The sequence below is a fragment of the Carassius auratus genome, chromosome 40, assembly GCF_003368295.1.
Source record: "Carassius auratus strain Wakin chromosome 40, ASM336829v1, whole genome shotgun sequence".
NCBI classification, from domain to species: Eukaryota; Metazoa; Chordata; class Actinopteri; order Cypriniformes; family Cyprinidae; genus Carassius; species Carassius auratus.
Genome location: NC_039282.1, coordinates 19292236 through 19315792, shown reverse-complemented (window position 1 = coordinate 19315792; position 23557 = coordinate 19292236). Strand labels below are relative to the sequence as shown.

At 35.8% G+C, this 23557-nt stretch overlaps 3 protein-coding genes across 4 annotated transcripts in view; all 3 read right to left on the bottom strand.

Annotated features, from left to right (window-relative positions):
• Window positions 1-11581, bottom strand: part of LOC113058791 (immunoglobulin superfamily member 11-like) — a 54361-nt gene extending 42780 nt beyond the window's left edge. Inside the window, exon 1 of the mRNA XM_026226998.1 lies at window positions 10934-11581. Within this exon, the coding sequence (XP_026082783.1) occupies window positions 10934-10994 (61 nt within the window). The 5' untranslated portion in view covers window positions 10995-11581. The remainder of the gene's footprint in view (window positions 1-10933) is intronic.
• A 1742-nt stretch (window positions 11582-13323) lies between these two features.
• On the bottom strand, window positions 13324-15412 carry LOC113058790 (mediator of RNA polymerase II transcription subunit 19a-like). 2 transcript variants are annotated; one of them, XM_026226996.1, is made up of 4 exons: window positions 15297-15407; window positions 15110-15210; window positions 14769-14918; window positions 13324-13566 (listed from the first exon to the last, which is right to left on the bottom strand). In XM_026226996.1, the coding sequence occupies exons 1-4, from the start codon at window positions 15391-15393 to the stop codon at window positions 13561-13563; spliced, it is 354 nt and encodes a 117-aa protein (XP_026082781.1). In that variant the 5' UTR covers window positions 15394-15407; the 3' UTR covers window positions 13324-13560. The 2 variants fall into 2 exon arrangements, with proteins under 2 accessions (XP_026082781.1, XP_026082780.1); XM_026226995.1 differs by lacking the exon at window positions 13324-13566 and adding an exon at window positions 14281-14688 and having other exon boundaries at window positions 15297-15412.
• A 4086-nt stretch (window positions 15413-19498) lies between these two features.
• On the bottom strand, window positions 19499-22016 carry LOC113059043 (splicing regulatory glutamine/lysine-rich protein 1-like). Its single transcript, XM_026227279.1, has 4 exons — window positions 21856-22016; window positions 21630-21784; window positions 20835-20996; window positions 19499-20064 (listed from the first exon to the last, which is right to left on the bottom strand). The coding sequence occupies exons 1-4, from the start codon at window positions 21875-21877 to the stop codon at window positions 20059-20061; spliced, it is 345 nt and encodes a 114-aa protein (XP_026083064.1). The 5' UTR covers window positions 21878-22016; the 3' UTR covers window positions 19499-20058.
• Between the last annotated feature and the right edge of the window lie 1541 nt (window positions 22017-23557).

Here is a 23557-nt window from a genome sequence, read left to right as displayed (position 1 = left end):
GGTTTTGGCAATACAGACATGTAAAATTCTGCAAATATATATAAAACCCTAATATATTAGCCAGTCCCTCTTTTCCTTGCTTTCCTTCACTCTTAAATAGCTTAAAAACATTGTGCACATTTTACATTCGCTTTCAAATTAGCAGCAGTTCGGTGTCAACTGCTTGAATGCAACAACAAAATACAACTCACTTTAACCTATATATAAAATATAGAACTTTTATTAACCAAACAAATGCAAAAACAGTTACTTTGTAATTATAATAATATTTAATGATAATCCTGATTTAACGATATTTTTATTCAATAAATGTAGACTTGGCAAGCATAAGATACTTCTTTCCACATTCCACATAATGCACATAGTCAGATGTAGTGATTAGTTTACTGTACAAAAGTCAACTGAATAGAGATAATAAGAAGATATAACGATGGACAAATAGAGACAGAGTGAGCGGTAGATCAATGTGACGGCTGTCTGACTGATACGTCAAATCCAAAAATGATCCATAATCTATAAATCTATAAAATCACTGGCCACTAATCTGCTCAGCTCAGCCTGTTTTAGCAGAAGATTTGGCCCAAATACACAGAGGAGCACTTCTCTGTTTTACAAACTATCATTCTTATCTTACACACACGTCACTAAAGCCTGGATCTACTTATAAAAAGCCTTTCCGTGCAGGATCAGAGCTCTGTGTGTGTGTGTCATTAGATCTTTCATTATCTCCTGAATGATCTCGGCTCTTATGGTCCATTTCGGTTCAACTCTAGGGCTGGAATGTCAACGTGACAAAGAGGTGTTGTGAATTTGATTGCAATGTGTAAACGTGTGTGTAGTTGAGAGACAGAAACAGGAGAGAATTATCTGGTAAAACGGTTGGTTTAAGATGCTTCACGTCCTACAGACGGGTTCCTCGAGAATATATGAAGGCAAATGACCTACAGCTAATAGCCTTTTTCTCTGCTTTCAATGTGTTTAAAGCTCTATTCACAGTCAACGTGACTAATACGTTATATTTCCTAGAAGTAAATGTTCTGTTTTCAGATTTAAAGGAGCTATATGATATGAAAACTGAAAGAAAATAGATATTTTATTTAATGCAATAGTTAGTTAGGTAATAGGTAGATGACACACAAAGTCATCAATCTATTCAAAATTCCTATTCAGGAAAATTTACTCAGGAAAGAGACAAGTGACTGTTTCTGAATTAATTATCTAATCACTCACATGATTAGTTCTAAGATACTGTAACTGAAGATTCAGTAACTAAACAAATAACTATATGAGTCAGTGAGTGAGTGAGTCATTCACCAGATTTGTTTCAATGCACTGATTCACATCAGGAATAAATCTAATTTACTATCATTATGAGTGAGTCAATGAATCATTCACTCAGCAGATTCGAATGCAACAAGTGACTCTCCTTATGAGCGAGTCTGTGAATTATCCATTTGTTAAAATCCACTGATTCATTCGGAAACAAAACAAGTGACTGTCACTATGAGTGATTCAGTGAATCATTCAGTCAACCGATCTGTTCAAACACACTGATTCATTCAGGAATGAAACATGTGACTCACATTATAAGTGATTCATTAAATGATTCATGTAACTGATTCGTTCTAACAAACTGGTTCATTCAGGAATGAAACAAATGACTATCATGAGTCAGTCAGAGAATCGTTCATGAATGTGATTCATTCAAACACACTGATTCATTCAGGAATAAAACAAGTGACTCACATTATAAGTGATTCATTAAATGATTCATGTAACCGATTCGTTCTAACAAACTGGTTCAACAAGTGACTATCATCATTCTTTTAGCCGATTATAAGTGAGTCAATGAATCACTGATTCAACCAATTTGTTCAAACTAGGGGTGTGCCGGTTTCAGAATTGGTGATGACGGTTATGGCGTGAGTCAAATGTGACGGTTCATAACATAACCATCAGGGGGGGTCCAAGTCGGGTTAACTCAGTGTCAGCGCGCGCCCTGATCGGTAAAGGGGCAGAGATTTCAGACCTCCGTTTATTAAGGAGATCTGTCACAAAACTCATCATCCGCGCCAACGTTTTTTGATCAAATTTCAAAGCCGCACCCGCCCGCCATCCGCTGATTGTTTTGGGGTCTATGGCGATGCAAGCCATAAAAAAAAGCCATTGCCATTTGCCCATTAGCTCCGCCCACTACCGGAGAAACTGGTATGTCTTCTGCTTGTTCGAAAATGAATATGAATAATTCTAAATTTAATCCATTATTTTGACAGGAGAAGACAACAAAGAATAGTTTACATATAGCGTGTTGTTTAAGCGTGGTAAGACTCTCGCTCTCTCTCTCTTTGCATGTGTGAGAAACAGCGCTATCAGTAAAGCGACGGTGAGTTGTGTGCCTTCACAAAGAGTTTACAGAGTGTCAAATACAGGTGCGCTGTGTGTCCATTGAGATGAGCTGAAAAGTTCAGATCGCTTGAAGGAGAGAGAGAACTCTGAAGCTCAGATGCTGAAATTAATGCAAGCGTCATGCGCTTCAGTCTATGTAGTAAACAAACCTGCACGTCTCTGCCATTCATTAATTCACACAGAGACGCGCAGAACACGGATTTATATTTTAAACAACTTTTGCGGCTTAACATTTACAGATACTGGTCCATATGGAGATTTTATTTGATTATTTTATGCTAACTTTGGCAAATTCCATGACTGTCCATATTAAAATGCAAGTCTTCCATGTCACGGTTATCATTGTCTGCTTTATTTGCTTTTTATTTATTAAAATACATGCAATTGGTTGATGAAACATTTATTAAAATTAAGATAAAATTTGTACAAAACGAAATTCGTTTTTAAGAAAGGTTTTCTACAAAGCAAAATTTTATGAAGTGGTAAATATCATGTCTGACGATTTACAAAACTTCATTAAGTGGTAAAAACCATGTCTCCCGATATATTGCGCATCTTATGATCCTATCTAAAAAATGAAAATAATTTTTGATAAAAAATGTTTGTAAAAAATATTTTAATAACACGGTTTTGGCGGTTATAGAGTTCTAATGACGGTGTTCAACTATAACCGTCGGTCTCACGGTTATATACTAACCGTCACACCCCTAGTTCAAACACACTCATTCATTTAGGAATTAAATGATTCACAATCATTATGCATGAATCAATTCACTAAAATGATTAATTCTAAGAAACTGATTAAATCCTCACTATCTTGAGTCCATTATTAATTTATCCAACCAATTCACACATTTTTAAGGATAGTGACAATTCAGTCAGTTGAAGTAAAATCGCTCTAGCTTTTCTTTCTCTTTCGAGCTGAGATGAATTTCAGATATTCCATCAAGCCTCAGCAGCAATCTCTAAACGTCTTCAGTAAGAAATGAGCCATCCGGTTCCTGCATCCGCTCTTTCTGTGTCAGTATGAACAGATTGAAGAGGGAGCGACAGATCTGACAGGACAGATGATCTTCTGCTGTTTCAGATTCCATATGGTGGAGAGAAACAGAGTTATGAATCTGTCTCGGCATAAATCAAGAGGTTACTCAGACAGAAAGCTCTAGTCTGCAGCGTTGGCAGATATTTGGAGATGTTGTGACTCCACCCGAACACACAAACAGGTGGAGACAGCAGATTAGTACAGTTATTATTACAGTTTTTGTTAATATTTTGAGTTAGACTCAAAATTGGTTATCTATTAAAAGTCTTAGTTTTTAGTTTATTTAGTTGTAGCACTTCAACTTAAACTGAAATGAGCTATAACTAAACTAGCTGAAACTTTTTATTTTATTTCCGGTCAGCTATACAGGTGACTATCAGTATATGTGAGACTGATTCGTTAAAACATTTAGATTCATTTAAAAACGAAATAAGTCATTATGAGTGAGTCAAAGAATCACTCACTCAAACGATTCATTCCCAGATACCAATTTATTAAGGAACTCAACAACTGACTAATGAGTCATTAAATCATTAATTCAACCGATTCGTTTAAACACAACGATTCATTTAGGAATGAAACAGGTGACTATCATAATAAAGTGATTCAATGAATCATTCATTCGGCCAATTTATTCAAACACACTGATTCAATCAGTGATTCAAGTCTTTTAGTTAAAAAATATTAGAAATATTAGAAATGCCCTTATCAAAGGAATGAGATCTCTTTAACATCTAATTTGTTTCTCCTAGACAGCAATCAGATCAAAATGGAAGCGAATACAGACTTATGCTTCTTAAAAGAGACTCCTGAGAAAAGGACCACATAGTTTTCTCCTCTAGAGTTTCAAAAGCAATCCAAACAATAACAGTAAACGTGACTCCTACACACCAGAATAAAAGCATTTGCATTCTCCTGCAAAGCAACAAAGATACAACAGAACAGACATGCGTCCACCTGCACTAAGGATCTATTTAAATCAGTAATGTCTATTGATTAGACACAGTTTTCATGTTAAAGCGCTCTCTGAGGCCAGATATTGATTCCCTGTGATAGAGAGAGAAGGTGTAAATACTACAGCAAGATAGGATGGGAAGAAAATGCTTTTGCTCATGAGGAGCCAGACATCTGCTGTTATTTTAAAGCCCACATAATCACAGACACGCAAAACGGACTGGTGACATTCTGATAGAACTACGTGTTGTTAAGCTAGCAACGTTTTTTTTTTTAACAACGCCAATGTAAACCATAAAATGACTGTAACAAACAAAACTATGTTTTAAATAACTTTACAGTTAAAGTAGTACTATTTGACAAGAACAGAAAGGTTTCTAAAATAGTAAAGTAGCCTAAAGAAATTTTTATAAATGTGGTCTGAATGAAAACAGCAAATAGTCAAATTCAACATTACAATTTGGAATTGGAATTTTTTGCAGGAAAAATATCTCATATTTTGTTCAGATTCAGAATGTGTAAAAATGTAGTTTTCATCAATATTTTCACACAAATCAAATCAATAACAGAATGAAAAACCGTGTTAGTGCATGATTATGTGACTTGTAAAGTAGCATTAGTTTAAATAATACAACTTTTGATAAATACTGAATGTTTTAAAAAATAGTAAACTTCACATTTCAGCCAAGTAGAAGATTATGCACGTCACATATAATTGGTCTGAACAAAAATTGTTGGATGGACTGAATGAAAATGCAAATCTACAAATCCCTAGCATTCTGGATGTTTGTATGGGAAAATCCAAACTTATTTTGTGTACAAATCTAAAAATATTTTAAATAAAATCTAAAATGTAATTAAATATGCTGTAAACAGATCTCAAAGCTGCCAACTAACTACAAATCCCAAGCATTGTAGGGATTTTTGCACACTTTTTTTTTCCAAAAAAAAAAAAAAAATCATCTTCTGCTCCTACAGAGAAGAAATATCCAATATAACAAAAGCACAGGAAAAAAATTAGACAATAATGATGGTTGCAAGAGAACATGAGAAACTGAGAGAATGGGATTGAGAAGACCTTTGTTGTGAATCACTGGACTGTGGGGCTACCAGTGTTACAGGGCGTGCATGCACACACACACACACACACACACACACACCTCTGACCTATTGATCTATATCAGCCTCTGCAATCACACCCACATAATCACTTTCTACAAACAATATCTAGTGTGTGTGTGTGTGTGTGTGTTTTCTTTAAGGATTAATTTTTCATATTAAATATGAGTATTTGCACAGAATATTTTCACTAGTTCAAATCATTAAATATTATTAAATACAGTGCAAATAGACCTAAAAACTTAAGATTTGAATTTCTGCTTCACTATCATCACCAAACGGAATTGCAAAAATTACAATAGTTTTCAAGCAGGTTTTTTGATCTGTTCACCATTCGTCCATTCATTGAACAAAGAGATGCTGCTGCTGCTTCTAGAAGGACTCAGTCTACAAATATAATGTATTATTATTTGTTTCTGTATTTTAAACTGGCATACAAAGATAGATTTCCCAAAGATAGACTAACTTTGACTTGAAATAGACTCAAATATCTGTTGACTTGAACAATCTAGTCTGAGACCTGGTTGTGTACCTGGAGGACCAGCTCTCAGAGAGATGAAAGTGATTTCTTCCTCTGGTATCACTGAATATCTGCTGCTTTGTTCAGCTCATTGAGTCTCTGATCGGTCTCTGATTCCTCTTTAAAAACACTGTTGAATAGAGAAAAGTTGAAGAGAGGATATCATCTCCAGAGAGAGCTACTCCACTTGAAAGTCAGTTCATTTAGAGCCATTTCTTTGTGAAAGTCAACTCTAGACAGAGTAAAGTTATGCCACTACTAATATTAATGCTCCCGTTGTGTTCAAAAATTGGATAAAACTTTTATTTTAAAGGTCAAATTGCAATTTATATGCAATGAATGCAATATGCCAAAAACTGACAGTCAAAAATGTAAACATGTTCATGTAAAAACAGAAAACCTGTATTGTAGCTTGTTAGAGACTAAAAATATATAAAATATGAGAGAAACTGAGTAATTCCCATCTATTATTTCTATTATGTTTGGGGTCAATTTGACTTACATAAGTGTTCAAAAGGAGCTGCAGACACAAAATAAATGTTTTTTTATTGTTGTCATGATTATTTGTAATTACTTTTGCAAACCGAGATGCAAGTAAATACAAGTAAAACAAGTTGCACAGTGTTGATTTTTGGCATATTGCATGGAAACCAACGGGGGTCAATGGGAGGGCCAACACAAAAAGTACAACATTTATACAGGATTTCCAAAACACATCAAAAAATTCAAAAATAAATAAATAGTAATACAGCCAGTATTTCAAGCAGTTTGAAAAGTTAGTGACCCTCATATTGATGTCTTAGTTCTTTTGCTGTCTAAACGGTTTTGGTACACGTCTTTCCCTGCTGTCTTTTTTTGGGTCATGAAACACCCGTTGAGAATCACTGATCTAGCGAGAGGTGTTTTAGCAGGAATCTGGTGAGATGTGTTGTGGTTCGACCTCTAGCCCGCTGCTGACCTCACGTCTCTTGAAGGTGACTCTATCTCGCTCATAAATCTCATATCATTTATTCATTCCTCGTCCCTAAACCCAAGGACGGCAGTCGTCCTATCCCGTCTCTTTCTCTCTCAGGCACTTTGCTAGCAGTCCCAATGGTCATTTAATTTTTGAGTGGATATTTTTAGCTGAAGATAATCGAGGTGGAAACTTCCATCTGTCCTCAGCACATTCCAGCTGCTCCGCTTTTGAGCAGGAAAAAGGAAATCAAGGGAAAAAAAACACTAATATTGGCATCATTTTCACCCTCACTTATTTTAAACACAAAAGGGAAAGGGGCAAATTCAGAATTTTTTTTTTTTTTTTTTTTTGCATTTGACCTTTTTTGCAGTTTTGCAGTGCTAAAAAGTGACACAAGAAAGAAACCACAGGATTATGCTGATATGATCATTGCATATTTAAATGGTTCCTAATCAACAGGAACCTGTATTTTTTATTAATTAAAGTAAAGCTGAAATATCTAATCAAATATCTGATAAGAAAAATTGAATTAAATTTATTAAATAATCTTTTTTATTATTATAAACTATTATATTACAAAAAATTATTAAAACTAAAATTAAAATTAATTCCAATATAAATAATAGTTATAATAAAAAGACTTACAATTATAATAAAAATAATAATAGAAAATTACAAATTGAAAAAGCACATAACAAAATTACTAAAATAAAAATTAATATTAATAAATACTATATAAATTGTATATAAATTCTCTAAATGTCTCTAACCAGGGTTCCCACATTGTTTGATCAATTAACTTTTCCAGTAATCAGTTTAAACTTACCTTAACTTGATGAGGATTTCTTTAAAAATGTTTAATAGAAACTGCGCTCAGAAAGAGTTCAGCAAAAACCATATTAAGCGATATTCGCCATATAAATTTTCCAAAATAATTTTGGAATAACTAAAATGCTAATAAATTTTATAAAAGCAGATATTAAACTCAAATGAGACAAAATTACTGCTAAAAAATAAATAATAAAAAAATCTCCCTAATTCAACTTTATTCCTATCCTTGAGAAACAATCTGCAAACTTTATATAAGAAATCAATTTTTATGTTAATTCAGTTTGGTTTGATTTTCAAGTGAAGTTGCATTCAGCGCAGGGTCAAAAAGTGCAGCACCGCTTCAGATGAACTTTAATTGGCAGAATTGATCAGTTCGGTGTTGTGGTTCCTGAAGCCTGAGGCAGAGCGATACAATGATTACTCAAGCACAGAGAAACCTCCATCCCTCTCTCTCTCTCTCTCTCTCTCTCTCTCTCCTTCAAAACACTGTAACAAATCATTCATTTCAGCTCAGGCCTCAGATGACAACTTGGTCAGTGGCTGTGCATAACTCAGTCTCCATCAATCTATCTACTTTTCTTTTTAAAGTTCAGTCTAGCCTCTCCGTGGCCCTTCCTTCGTGCTGCCTGGCCATTTCCTAATGGCAGAAGATGCAAAATTAATGACCGAAGATGCGGTGATCATGTGCAGGGACATGTCTCTAAACTGACAGTGACAGCGGCGCAGGAAACACAGAGAGTTCTGGAAGACGCCCCAGCTTCTGACAACAACATCCATAAAGCCACACACACAGGCCAAAAACACAGGGTCTCACCAGAACCCGACCCGACCCCCCGGCTCTCATGACACTTTACAACCACAGTTTAAGTGAATCTCACTCAAGGAGCCGCTCCTGAACAGAACTAAACACCTGGAAGTGCTCTGTAAATGGACCCATGCGCCGGAGATGACAACGCTGTGTATTTGTTCAGTGGAGTCCCTACAAGGATGTACCAGCAAACGCTATCACAAACATGCATGTATTAATGAGAGCTGTCTGAACTGACGCACACATCCAGCGCTGTTATCTCATCTGTTTAATGTCAACATGCTTTACAGAGAGAGGAACCATGTTACTTAGAGACTGAATTAGGCCAATGCCAAAGTGAATGCTACAAAAAAAAGTTACATTTTTTGCAAGACTAAGCATCATTCTCAAAGTGACGCTTTTTACAATTAAAACTAAAACCATACAATTTTTCATAATATTATGTGAAATAAACTGTAAATGAAATAAAATAAAAACTTTTTTCCCACTAGTTGCCAAAGAAACACATCTATTTTATATTTATTTCAACTTGAAGCACTAAAGTAACTAAAACCACAACTGGAATAAAATTAAAAAAAAGAAGAATGAAAAATAAAAAAAATAAAAATAAAAAAAAAAGTTAAAAAAACTTTAATTACATTTATATTTTTAAATAAAACTCTAAAAGTAATGAAAAAATATAACACTACTTCAATCTTACTAAAATAGCACTGATCAGCACTTATATTGGTAATAAAATACACACTTCTGGGCAGTTATATGTAAAGCGTTTATATTAATAATCACTCTCTCTTAACGTCCACTGTGCAGTATTATTATATCAAACAATATTTCTCTTTAATAGCATCTAATTGTGTAAAGCTGCTTTCTGAAAGTTAAAAAAAATTACAATAAAGTGTGTACAAACAATACAGTCTTGGTTTGGGAAACCTATTCGACAACAAAATCTATGTAAAAACAAAATGAAATCTAAGTGGACGGTAAAGTCTTAAAGTTTCAGTTTGGTTTGGTTTTTAAGGCAAGCTGCATTGTGCAAAAATCATTGTGCAGAATGAACTTTAATGCCAAATTTACATTCCAAAGGCGGTACAGAAACGCTTCTGAAGTGGCATTGAGCTTAGGTGTCTTAACGTAGACTATTAAATGCTTCTCAGAGGTGGCATAAATGCTTTTCCACAGCAATTTGGATCTGAGCATGCATTATTTAATTGGCTTTTATGTGTCTTTACACTGAATTTTGAGCAGCTTTTACTCAGATGTGTAAAGATACCTTTAATGGCAGAACTGATTTGTTTGCTTTTACTATAATGTGTACTCCCATGCAAAAAGAGTTGCTTACTGCATACTGTACAACTAGGGATGAATGCATATTCAGATGCAGACAATGTTTTGCATTAACTCTACTCTTGATCTATTCTGGAAAATAGACTTCAAATGGGTTTAACAGAGCCTTTTGAAATTCCAAAGAACTGAAGGACCAGATGCATCCAATATGCTGATCTAGATGAACATGCAATCCCAGAGCTACCTTGCAAACAAATATCACCTGAATCCCACAGAGGATGGTACAACGAAAGTATGCGAGAGTGTGTGTAAGTGTACGTGCATCTGACTGTCACAAGCGTCACGTGGAGCAGTGCTCTTCATAATCTGGTTGGATTACGGCTCTCAGACCTGTGCTGTCTGGCCCGTTCATCCATCAGTCCTCGGCCCCATGTCTCCGCTTACCATCCATGATCATGACCCACTCACAATTTCTCAGCATCAGGCTTATTGTTGTTCAGATCACACACACACAACAGCTGCACTTCAGCTGAAAAAAATGACTCTTTGTTATCATCCTCTCACATTATTGACAAACTATCTTCCTGTCTGACACTGTTAAAGCTGCTTTGACACAATCGGAGTTTTATAAAGCGCTATATAAATAAAGGAGACTTGATTTTGGGTGCCAAAAATGTGCAAGCAATCAACCAGCAGCAGAATAGGTGTGTATATGTGTACAGATTTTTCAGTTATTTCACTACATTTGATGAGGATGTTTGGTGTGTAACACACACAGAGAGATATAACGTTACGCAAAAAGGTCACATCTTCACATGACAGCTGTCAAAGCTTCTCAAACACCTCCAATGTTGAACTACACCCCAAACTCTGTTTACGTTTCTTGTAAATATAAGACTGGGTGACGTCACAGGTACTAACGGTAGTACACAAAACGATTCGCGGCATAAATAAGAACTGAAAAAGCAAGTGTACATGAATAATAACAATAATAATAATAATGAAACTTACCATTAACACAAATGAAGACCAGCCAAGCAATCCATAGATCAGAATTATGAAATTTCAGCATTTTTCCGCGAGAAAGTCGTTGCGTTATGAAGTTCAAAGTCAGTCAGATTTTCTCCAGTAGTTTGGGGGTGGAAAAGTAATTGTCTCTTAAAATCAAACACATTAATAAAATCAAAAGCATTTTTTATATATATTTCAACGATTAATGTTACATGTAAAACTAAAAAACTAGTGAAATTAAATCGGCGCGTAAAATCCCCTCAGAGTACTCGTTCGCGTCGGGATCCGCGTGAACGCGTCCGGTTCAGTTCTTCAGCACAATACAGAGGTGTGTTCACACGCCGTTTACGGTGAACCATACAAACGAGCACCGGATCCGTGAGAGGGCCATGACCGACGCCGCTGCCGCCTCTCTCCGCTCCGACTGAGAAACCTGACTGACTTACGGATGGCCTGTTGCCTGGAGACCGCTGACGCCAGTCCACGCGCGAGGTAACTGTGCCCTCCTCTGGCGCGAAAAGGTGACAGCGCGCGCGCACGCGCTCACGCACTGCGGCGCCGCGCCCCGGTGTGACCGCGCGTCAGGTGCGCGCAGGAATGACACGAAAGTGAACAGACGGGAAAAGAAGAAAATTGTTTCCATCTATTGAATGACTTTTAGTGTTTTTAGATAAACGGATTTATATTTTTAAACAAAGATTTTAACATTTTAATTGTGGCATTATTTGGCTCATTTATAAACCAGTTTTTGTAATGAGGCAGTTTTTAAAGTGTCCTTTCAAGAGGTTTACGCGTTTATATTATATCGTATATCATATTTATTTTGTACACCATACAAACAAGTTATACTATATTTGTGAGAATAAGTAAAAATAATAAAATGTTCTTAATTTTCCTGTAGATGCATTATATTATAGTTTTCAGTATTGTACAGTCATTACACTCCTAATTAGATAGTTACACATTCAATAAACTAACTGATCAATAAACCTGTTTAGAGATAGACTCAATAAAACACCTGTCTGTTATCCAGAACAATCCAAACACACATACTGTTACTATCTATGTTAAAATAGCATTTCTATTTTTTTTTTATAAAAAAACCAAATGTATAAATTAATCTTGATTTAATTACATGTGGAAATAAACTATAAGGGTACAATTATGTACAAATAAAAGAACAGAAAAGTTAAAAACTGAAATAAATTAAAAGTAAATATAGAAAATAATAAAGGAAATAAGTAATAAAATAAATGACTAAATTTAATTAAAATAAATATGTAAATTTCAGGAAATTAATAAATATAACAATAAATTGTGATATAAAAAATATAAAAATGTAAATAAAACAAAGTAATTTCATTGCAAATAGATTTAAAAATGAAGAAAATATGAAAAAAAAAGTCTAATAGGTGTAAAAAAAAATGTATGAACAAATAAATACATAGAAAAAATACTGCAAATAAAGTTCAAAAAATAAAATAATAAATAACGTAAACATAATGACTACATTTTTACAAAAAAGAATTGCTTTCCTTTTATTATTTACTCTTCTATTTTCCTACTGTTATAGTACATTACTTATTTATTTTACACTGTTCTCAAAATACACCCATAACTTGCAATATAATAATGACTCCTCACACACTCCTCACTAAATCAAACTTATTTGCATGTACATCCCTCTTCTGTGGGAAACGTGCAGAGGTTTCTGCTGATGTTCAGATCTCTGACCCGACCGCACCAAACATCACAAACGGACGAAACAAGCCAAATTCCTCCTTTCAGCATCTTCAGTGCTTTTGATGAAATATGCATGTGAAAGATTGACGGGGGGTGGATGAAAAATAATTGCACCATGGTGCATTTGGCACAGAATAAGAGAGAAAGACTGTCACAGTCTGATGGACAGAGAGAAATATCGCCCTCTTCTCTTATCTCTGGCTTGCAGTTGTCTTCAGCTCAGCAATAAACATCCAAAACAGTGTTTGGAAGCAGCCTGCGATTCAGATTAATTATCTGTGCCGTGCTCAAACATAGATGAATTAGCAAACAAATCGTGCTCAAACAAGACAGATCTGTGCTGAAACCTTCAAAATCAACCATGCATTTGCATAAGCGTGCTGTTTAGAAAAAGATACTACTAAGAGTTGATTGGTCATGGTGAAAATCATGGAGAATTAACCTAATTTACTAGATAATGCATGGTTCTGACAATATATATCAATTAATTTGTGTTGAATGCTTGATGAATGATTGCTAAACACATACATTTATTCAAATATGGCTTGTATTTGTGCATCAAACCGGCCAAGATTTATAAAAGCACTAATAGTTCTCTAACCAGCAACCACCGAAAGTTAATATGAGACTATATATATATATATATATTTCAAACATCAGAATTTATTAAACCAGCAAACAGTTTTACAAAAATAGCTGATAGTGCTCTTTAGAAGTGTTTCATTGGAGATTTGACATGTAAGTAGCGCCACCTTGTGGAAGTTTGAAATTACAGCTCAATAACTTAATGAAAACTTCTGGAGATTGATTGCATTTATAAAAATCATATAATAATTTTATTACATTATGGTTCCGGAGGTATCTGATGGACCTTCAGTCTTGCTTCAGTCCTACAAAAAAAAAAAAAAAAAAAAAAAAAAAAAAAAAGAGCGAGAAAGACAAATATTAACCTTTAGATTCTTACAAGAATCCTACTAAACCTAAACCCTTATTATACAAGCTCTGCTGAAATACATTGTTTTTGGATATTATTTAATAATAATAAAAAAAAAATATATATAATAATAGTATTAATAAAAAACCTTCAGAAATGTATATCTTTTATTCCAAACGGTTGATTTTTTTCTTGACATGAGGGTGAGTAAATGATGACAAAACTGTACATTAAATAAAAAAAGTTAATAAAATAAAACTCAAATAAATAAAATGAAAAAGATTAAAAGAGAAATTGAAAATTTTCAGGAGTTATTGCTTTAATGATAAATTAATATATAATAAAATGTAATTCAATAAAAAAAGAGACAAATTTAATATTTTTGTAGCGTAACTGATTTAAGGATAAATAAAATAATATATGATAAATTTAAATGTATTAAAAAAAACAATTCACATTTTTGAAGAGTTATTGCTTTAAATAAAAATAAAATAATTTATACATATAAATTATATATAAACGCATTTTAGTTTTTTTTTCATAATATTATTTATTAAAATATACAGTACATATATAAATAAAATGTAGTATATTCTAAAAAATAATTGTATTTAAAAAAAATGAATCATCTTTAATAAATAAAAATAATAATCTCTTTGAATTATTTAGCATATAGAAGTGGGTGTGTTACAGTGGCTTTCCCCTCACTGTCCTTATCTATACTCATTAAACAGGTTATTGTTTTGCTTAAAACAGAGCTCAAGTGTATTGTTGAGTGTGTTTCCACAGAGATCCTATCCCTCTGTGTCTAAATAAAATTTTCTTGGAAATTCCTCAGCAGGTGTGTCTCCAAATGTGTGATATCTGTGTGATAAGTGACGTCTAGCTGCTGGTTTGCTGTGTGGGACGGGAATGAATCACAGCTTAAGTTTCCAGGAGCCCCTGAAGAATCATGTCTCAGATGGACCACACCTGGAGGTCAAGCGGTTTTACGAGACGCCACTATCACAGCGTTTCTGAAGCCCAACCCTGCTGCCTTCATTAATGATCACAGTCTGTCCTCAGCCCAGACATGATGCTAATAAATAAAAATGACACACTCCTGATCCAAACCTTGATACCTTCAGATTGCATTTTTAAAAAAGTCATAATAATTACCGAATCGCTGGAGGAAGACGAGGACTTGCCACCGCTCTTCTTCTTGTGTTCCTTGTCCTTCTTCTTCTTCTTGTCTTTGCCTTTATGTTCCTTATCTTTGTGCTTATGTTCTTTATCTTTGTGTTCTTTGTGTTTATCCTTATCATGACTCTGAAGAAAAAAAAACAAATCGATCTATCGGATATTTTCCACTTCCTGTTCACCTGGTCAAGTGTAACACTCATAAGATGTTGTTGTTATCAATATTGATGACAACCATTGAATCACAACACAGATGTATCTACAAGAAGCTTCTGTCATTGTGTTTTCCTGATTCGATTGTTATGAATAAACATGTTTACCTTGTCTTTGCGCTTTCCTTTGTCTTTATCCTTCTTTCCAAGCCCAAATATCCCTTCCACCTGTTTGCCGTCCGACTTCTTCACCTCATCATCTCCAACAGCTGGAGAAGCAGAGAGAGTGAATAAAAACAGCGTTTCTTGATTTAATTCAATAATAAAGTGTTAAATCAACTTTGCAGCAGTGTACCTTCGCTCAGATCGAAGTCCATGATGAAACAGTTTAGTTTTAGACTCTGGTCGACGCTTGTGAAAGACCTGTTTCCAGCAACAAGGGGTTGTCTCATGAATATTAATTACGCAACCTGACGTTCGCCCAGTCGGATTATCTGATTCGCTGAACGGCAGACGCTTGTGCGTGAGCGATAGTTAGTTGGCGAATAAGCGCACGGAATGGCTCATGAATATTAATGAGGTAATGTGATTGGGCGGGCGTTGTGTCAGGTGTAGTCGGAAGCATAGACATATAAATACCTAGACGCCTGATTGGCCGCTCGACCGCACGTCAACGTCGCCGCCATATTGGAGCGGGCAACTCTCATAACTCTCACATCAGGACAGAAGAACACATACCTGGGCTGCGTTCAGCCCCGATAAAACGTTGCACAACGTTTTTCAAACAGAAACGGTGATGCGTTGAACACACTGTTCTGATGACGCAAGAGTTGCAACTATGGCAGCTGAGAAGGCCATTCTTTGTGTTTCCTTACCTAATTCAGACGAAAACACATCTATTAAGCCTCACATACTGACTTTATTTGTAGTTCATACGGTTTTAATACCCTGTATTTTCCTTCTCATTTTTAGGAAAAGCACTTTATTACCACTGTTTATTTCTATACCAAATGTCATACACTTGCAATGAAGCTAAAAATATAAACAACTACATCATTATGTTGATATCCTATATTTTTACAATAAAACTTACGACAAACATGTCTTCTTATATCCTCAGTTGTTGCGTATACCGAACTGCAACGAACACATTTGTACATTATTTTCCTTGAAGCCATTGTGCGAGTTCACTTTAAGACCGCGTGCTTTGTATACATGTTGCTGCTGATTGGACTGCAGTTCTGACACACCCACCAAACAAGAGAAAACGCATCTCATTCTCAAACCCCGTCGAACACCGGTGCACGCCGTTTCCAGGAAACATGACGTTCAACACGGAAACCCTAGCAAAATGTTGCGCACCGTTTTGAAATTGAACATGCCCCTGACTCATCGACAGATTGGACACCTACAAACCGTCACACGATAATAAAAACAGGCTCCGAAGTGCCGATCTGAATCAACCGAGTCGCGAACAGGCTCCGAAGTGCCGATCTGAATCAACCGAGTCGCGAACAGGCTCCGAAGTGCCGATCTGAATCAACCGAGTCGCGAACAGGCTCCGAAGTGCCGATCTGAATCAACAGAGTCGCGAACAGGCTCCGAATTGCCGACCTGAATCAACCGAGTCGCGAACAGGCTCCGAATTGCCGACCTGAATCAACCGAGTCGCGAACAGGCTCCGAAGTGCCGATCTGAATAAACCGAGTCGCGAACAGGCTCCGAATTGCCGACCTGAATCAACCGAGTCGCGAACAGGCTCCGAAGTGCCGATCTGAATAAACCGAGTCGCGAACAGGCTCCGAAGTGCCGAACCGAATCAACCGAGTCGCGAACAGAATCCGAAGTGCCGATCTGAATCAACCGAGTCGCGAACAGGCTCCGAAGTGCCGATCTGAATCAACAGAGTCGCGAACAGGCTCCGAATTGCCGATCTGAATCAACCGAGTCGCGAACAGGCTCCGAATTGCCGACCTGAATCAACCGAGTCGCGAACAGGCTCCAAAGTGCCGATCTGAATAAACCGAGTCGCGAACAGGCTCCGAATTGCCGACCTGAATCAACCGAGTCGCGAACAGGCTCCGAAGTGCCGATCTGAATAAACCGAGTCGCGAACAGGCTCCGAAGTGCCGAACCGAATCAACCGAGTCGCGAACAGAATCCGAAGTGCCGATCTGAATCAACCGAGTCGCGAACAGGCTCCGAAGTGCCGATCTGAATCAACAGAGTCGCGAACAGGCTCCGAAGTGCCGATCTGAATAAACCGAGTCGCGAACAGGCTCCGAATTGCCGACCTGAATCAACCGAGTCGCGAACAGGCTCTGAAGTGCCGAACCGAATCAACCGAGTCGCGAACAGAATCCGAAGTGCCGATCTGAATCAACCGAGTCGCGAACAGGCTCCGAAGTGCCGATCTGAATCAACAGAGTCGCGAACAGGCTCCGAATTGCCGATCTGAATCAACCGAGTCGCGAACAGGCTCCGAATTGCCGATCTGAATCAACCGAGTCGCGAACAGGCTCCGAAGTGCCGATCTGAATCAACCGAGTCGCGAACAGGCTCCGAAGTGCCGATCTGAATCAACAGAGTCGCGAACAGGCTCCGAATTGCCGACCTGAATCAACCGAGTCGCGAACAGGCTCCGAATTGCCGACCTGAATCAACCGAGTCGCGAACAGGCTCCGAATTGCCGACCTGAATCAACCGAGTCGCGAACAGGCTCCGAAGTGCCGATCTGAATAAACCGAGTCGCGAACAGGCTCCGAAGTGCCGAACCGAATCAACCGAGTCGCGAACAGAATCCGAAGTGCCGATCTGAATCAACCGAGTCGCGAACAGGCTCCGAAGTGCCGATCTGAATCAACAGAGTCGCGAACAGGCTCCGAATTGCCGATCTGAATCAACTGAGTTGCGAACAGGCTCCGAATTGCCGACCTGAATCAACCGAGTCGCGAACAGGCTCCAAAGTGCCGCCCAACATACATGGAAAAACAAACCACTGTTTCAAAATGTGTGTTTTCTGCATGAGTGTGTTTAATGTGCATTATAGATCAAAATGTCAAGCATCGTCAAGTACTTTACATTATTTGACTCATTAATTGAATAAAATAGAAAATCTTGAGGGAAGCGGCGGGGAATTAATGTTTATTAGTCAGGTTTTGTCTTCACAAATAAACCAATTCCCAGAGAAAGGCAGAACTGAAAACTTAAATAAAATGTGTTTCTTGAGCTGAGATTGATTCAGAGGATGTTATATGTGTGTGTGAGTACATGTATATATTATACTTAAGGAGCTCATTAATTAAACACAATTTGGAACCACAATATTTTTGTGTTGTGTCATTAGTTGTGTCTTAATTTGATTAATAATTAGTATTTTAAAATTACTTTTCAAGTTTTTTATTTTACTCTTTATTTGACTATTAATTTATTCTTCATTTTTATCTATTCTGTATTATTCCACCCTTTATGTTACATATTCTTCTTGCTATTATTAACCTATTGTTGTTCAGTTATTTATTATGGTATTATTCATATTATACATAGAATTTAATAAATCTATTATATCTCATATGTTATTGTATCGTTGTACTCGCTTTTCATATTATTCACTTTACTTTAAGTTGTACTACATATACTTTTTAATATAAAATATCACTTTTACTATATTTCTACTGTGCACTGTATCAGTGCATATTTTCATTTTCACTGGATCCATAGCCTCATCAGTTACATCTGTTATTATTTACTTATTTACTTGTTTTATTAAATTTTCTCAACGATAGTAAATTATTAGTGTTTAAAGATGTATTATTTAGGTTTTATCCCAGTACTTCAAAGGGAATGGGCTGTGTTCTGACCTGAGACACAAGTAAGAGAGAAAATTGTTTTTTTTGCGACTGAACACAGAGAAAGCAATAAAACAACTACATATCATGTAATGTACATTCAAATTACATCACATGAATATGTCACAGTTATACTAAATTAGCAGATTTGTAAACCGAAAAAATCAACGAAATCATCAAGTGAGACAAATGTGAGCTTTCAATTAATAATTTTCCAAACCTTACTAAACAACTGGAGGCAAAGTTTTTTTAAACTGTTTTTTAACCTCTGAAATTGGTTGGTAAGTGAGAACGTTATGGTGTATTTATTCAGTAAAAACCGCAGCTCCCCCGTTTACTTTCATTTGTTTTAAGGCAGTCTTGCCCTCACTAACATGGCGGACGCGGTGACGTATCGCGGCAACGGCTCAAAGCGGCCAATGAGGCGTCTAGGTATTTATATGTCTATGGTCGGAAGTATCTGTTCTCCACTCCTACTTCAAAATCAATAAATCCACGCCTATATACTGTATGCGACGCGGTGTTAGGGTTTATTATGTAATAATATAGTCTGTTAATTATAGTCTATTTTTAAAATGTGCATTTTATTATAAAAAATGCAAACATCACATGGGATCATATTATTATAAAATAATAATAAATAATAAAAATAAAGCATTTTACAGTATGTTCAATATAGCGTGTATTGTAAATAAAAGAGTCCATGTTGACTTTTTGTACCAACAAAGTTTATTTTCTTTGAGTTTATTTAAAAAAAGGTCCGTTTTCTGTCATCTTATCAAAAACAGTCACATGTTCTGCTGACATGTTGACCTTTAGCGGGGCATGTTGTCACAGTATAAGGGATAAATCTGTTATGAGTAAAACTTTTTTTATAATATGACATACTAACTGACATAGATACGTTTTCCATAATATAATATCAAAAATGCACTACAGGCTATTTAACATTTTTAACAGTAAAACAAACTGGAAAAAAATGTGAGAAAAAAAAGTCATAGACATAAAAAAAAAAACATGTTACAGCTTGCATTTTTGTATTAAAATATAATAGTACTGGAATTATAATTTGTAGGACAGAATTCATAAAATATATTATCCTAATTTAAGTGTTTAAAAACAACATATAAAACACTGTATTTGTATGCATTAATTTCTGCAATTTTTTTTTTTTACTCAAACCCTCACAGTTACTGAGATAAAGCCCTTAAGGCATTTCCCCCATGTGACAACTTGCCCCAGTCACCCTCATGTCCTCCGTCTTCAGCTTTAGTTCTGCAAACACAGAGAGAACAACGTCAACTTATGGTTTTCTATGAAAAACATCATATCTTATAGTCCTTGCTCTGCAGAAGAAACTAATAATAATAATAATATAGATAAAGTGCTTTACAGAAATGATTTGAGAAACACCGCTCATATATTTAACTATGATTTTTGGTCATGCATTTGTTTCCGAATAAATCTTTCAAGCATATTTGTTGTCCTCTCTTCAACAAATAAACCAGTTTGTCTGCATTACAGGGGCGGATCCACCACAGTCAGTCTATGAAAGCACTCGCCTTTAACCAGGAGATTTAAAGCAGATTTAGACAGGCCAGAGTTGTGTTACATTATGAGAGACTGTGAGGGAAACGAAACATAATTCATGCAAAAAAATACAGTCAAATAGGAAGAAAGTTTACTGTGTTTATGAAGAATAGCATTCAACGTAGCTGATCAAATCGAATCGTCAAAATGATTCATTTGAGTCTTTTGTTCTGAACTCTAAACGAAGCATGTGTCCTAGTGCATCTTTACATCTGTAAGTGTGCAGCACACCTCAAGAGCAGACGGGTTTGAGAAACACCATCCTTAGAGTTATTTAATAAAGAACGACCAGCTCTTAATGCAAACTTTGACACCAAACTGCACTAAAAAGACCAAAAATCATACGGTTTAGATCTCCTGTGTCCCAAAAAACCTTCAGAATCAGTAAATGATGAATTACGACAGGCGTGTTTTGATTGAGTGATTCTTAATTCAAAGCAAAAGCACAAAGTTACCTCATCACTGGATGAAGAGGACGATCTGTGTCCGTGTCCACGTCCACGTCCGCGTCCACGTCCGTGACCGTGTCCATGACCGTGCTCCTTTCTGTGCTCTTTATTCTTCTTCTTTTCCTTGTCTTTGCACTCTTTGTCTTTATCCTTTTCTTTGCAATCACTCTGTAAAAGCGTTCATAAAACCGGATCATGCATCACATTCTATACACCGGCGTGTAGTAACATCTCTCATTTTACGTTATTATTAACCCCTCGAGGGCTAAACGACATTTCTGAGCTCTTCAAAGGAGTCTTCCGGGTTCAACACAAAAAAACACCATTCGCAATCCATTTTCCATCTGTAATGGGATTATACACACACATCAGGAGACCGAAACGTGGCTTTAAATGAAAAGTGTTTGGAGTGGAAGGGGTTAAAAAAAGTAAAGATCACAGCAAACTTTTTGATTTAATAGGAAAATCTGATTATTAACACTGAGATGGATTTATGTACTATCAATGATATAGTTTTTATTCATATATTTATTTTGTTAGTTTGTTTATAAAGTTGTCATTTTTATTTAAATTTGAATTTGAATTATTTTTAAGTTTTATGCAAAATCTGATACTTTTTTATCCCTGGCAATAATTTTAATCTATATGTTTATGTATATATGCGACAAGTCTTTAGTATTAAAATCAATATAACATTAAACTAACAATAACATTATGAAATTTCACACAGAAACAATTATAAATATATATTTTTTTTGTATAGGTAAACTTTCATTCACTATCATGATCAAATATTCTTACCTTTGCCTTGTCACTCTCTTTGTCCTTGCCCTTATCCTTGCACTCTTTATCTTTCTCTTTCTCTTCTTGGTCTTTATCTTTATCCTTTTTTCCAAACCCAAAGATCCCCTCCACCTCGCTGCCCTCCTGCTTCTTCACCTCATCACCCTCAGCAGCTGGTCAAAAACAGGAATAAAGTTTCTCTCTTACAGAAATCAAGTAATGTGTGTTTTCTGCATCTGCTTACCTGAGCCCAGATCGAAGTCCATGATGAAGCAGTGAATGTGATCTGATCGAGATGACAGCAGTATTAATTTATCATCAACATCAGTGTTTCACGGGGATCCACCCACAGCGACAGAACAGCTGATGCTTGTGGCAGGACGTGCCTCATTAATATTCATTTACGTGACGTTACGTTCGGCCAAGCTGATTGGCTGAAAGACAGACAGCGCTATGTATGCATAAGAATTAGCGAATGCTTGGCTCATGAATATTAATTAATCAACAAGTGTAAGTGTAAACACATTTAACAAGTTCTCTTACTAAAAACAGAACATATCCACTTACAATTCTGACTTTATATCTTGCAATTGTTTCCCCCCCCTGACTTTTTATTAACTTTATTATATTATTAACTTTTTTTTTTTCGCAATTCTGAGTTTAAGCATGATTTTTTTTTCCCGCGAAAACAACCCTTATGCAAATAAACTATATGTTGAATGCATTATTTAACGGTTTATTGAAAATAGACAAAGAATATATTGTTTTAAAATATTTCAAAATATATTGAATAATACGCTACACAAGGAATTGCAGCATACATTGAACAAATATATAATGTATGCATTTGTATATTCAGTAATGCACATGTGATAAGATGTGGTACTTTATGTGTATAACTACTTTGCACATATAATTACTCATGCAGTATGTATACAACACATTTCTCATATTTTATACTTATCTACATATGTTTCATATTTTCATATATAGGTAGTTAACAACAGTACAAGAATGCTTGTATGTACTAAAGTATTTAACAAAGAGGTAGTCAAAAATGCTGAAAAATGCACAACCATTGCTTTTTAATAAAGTAATATAACGTTTTATTGGTATTCAGCAAGTCATCTTCTTAATAATCGCAGGCTCTATATGCTTCAGCACATTAGTGAACCCAAAAACACAGACTAGAAACCCTTTTAAATTCTAAAATAATACAATATTAAACACTAACAGATCACCTCCTATATTAATATTGAGCAAAACACATGAAATAACTCTTCACTTTAAGATCTACTCTCATTTAACAGTCAGAAGCAAAGCATGCTGGGAAATAGAAATCTGCTGGAACTCATGTGAATGCAATATATATATATATATGCATGTATTGCACTATATTGAAAAATATAAGCACTAGTTTCCCATACATGATAATAAATTATGTAATGTTTCACATTATATTTTGTAGTTTATTCCCATTTATTTTTGTTCTGTAAGAGAAGAGCTGTGAGATGCAAAGTAGCAATTAAAAAATAAAAATGCATGCATGCACACACACATTGACAAAATTTTCCAAACTATCACTAGCACTATGCTAATATGGACAATGTCCTTAAAAACATTTTTAGAGCTAAAATAGGCTTTGACACAAACAGGATTATCCAACAAAACCAGTTTATGTTTAACCCTTCCTTCACCAGCTCAGCGTGGCCTTCTCTCGTCAGTTTGGAAAGTGTAGGGTGTGTCTCAAATGTGTGGTGAGACGGTGCTTTTGTTAAAATCTCAAAGGGATGAGCCGTTTTTGCTCAAGCGCAGGTGTATGTCTGATGATTCCTGATCTGTGACTCACTGTGGGCTGTGATTCCTGATCTTGTGTTGGTACAGTCATTTATCAAGTGTAGATGCAGCCTTTAAAGAAACAGTATGGGACCAGACTCCCACCTAAA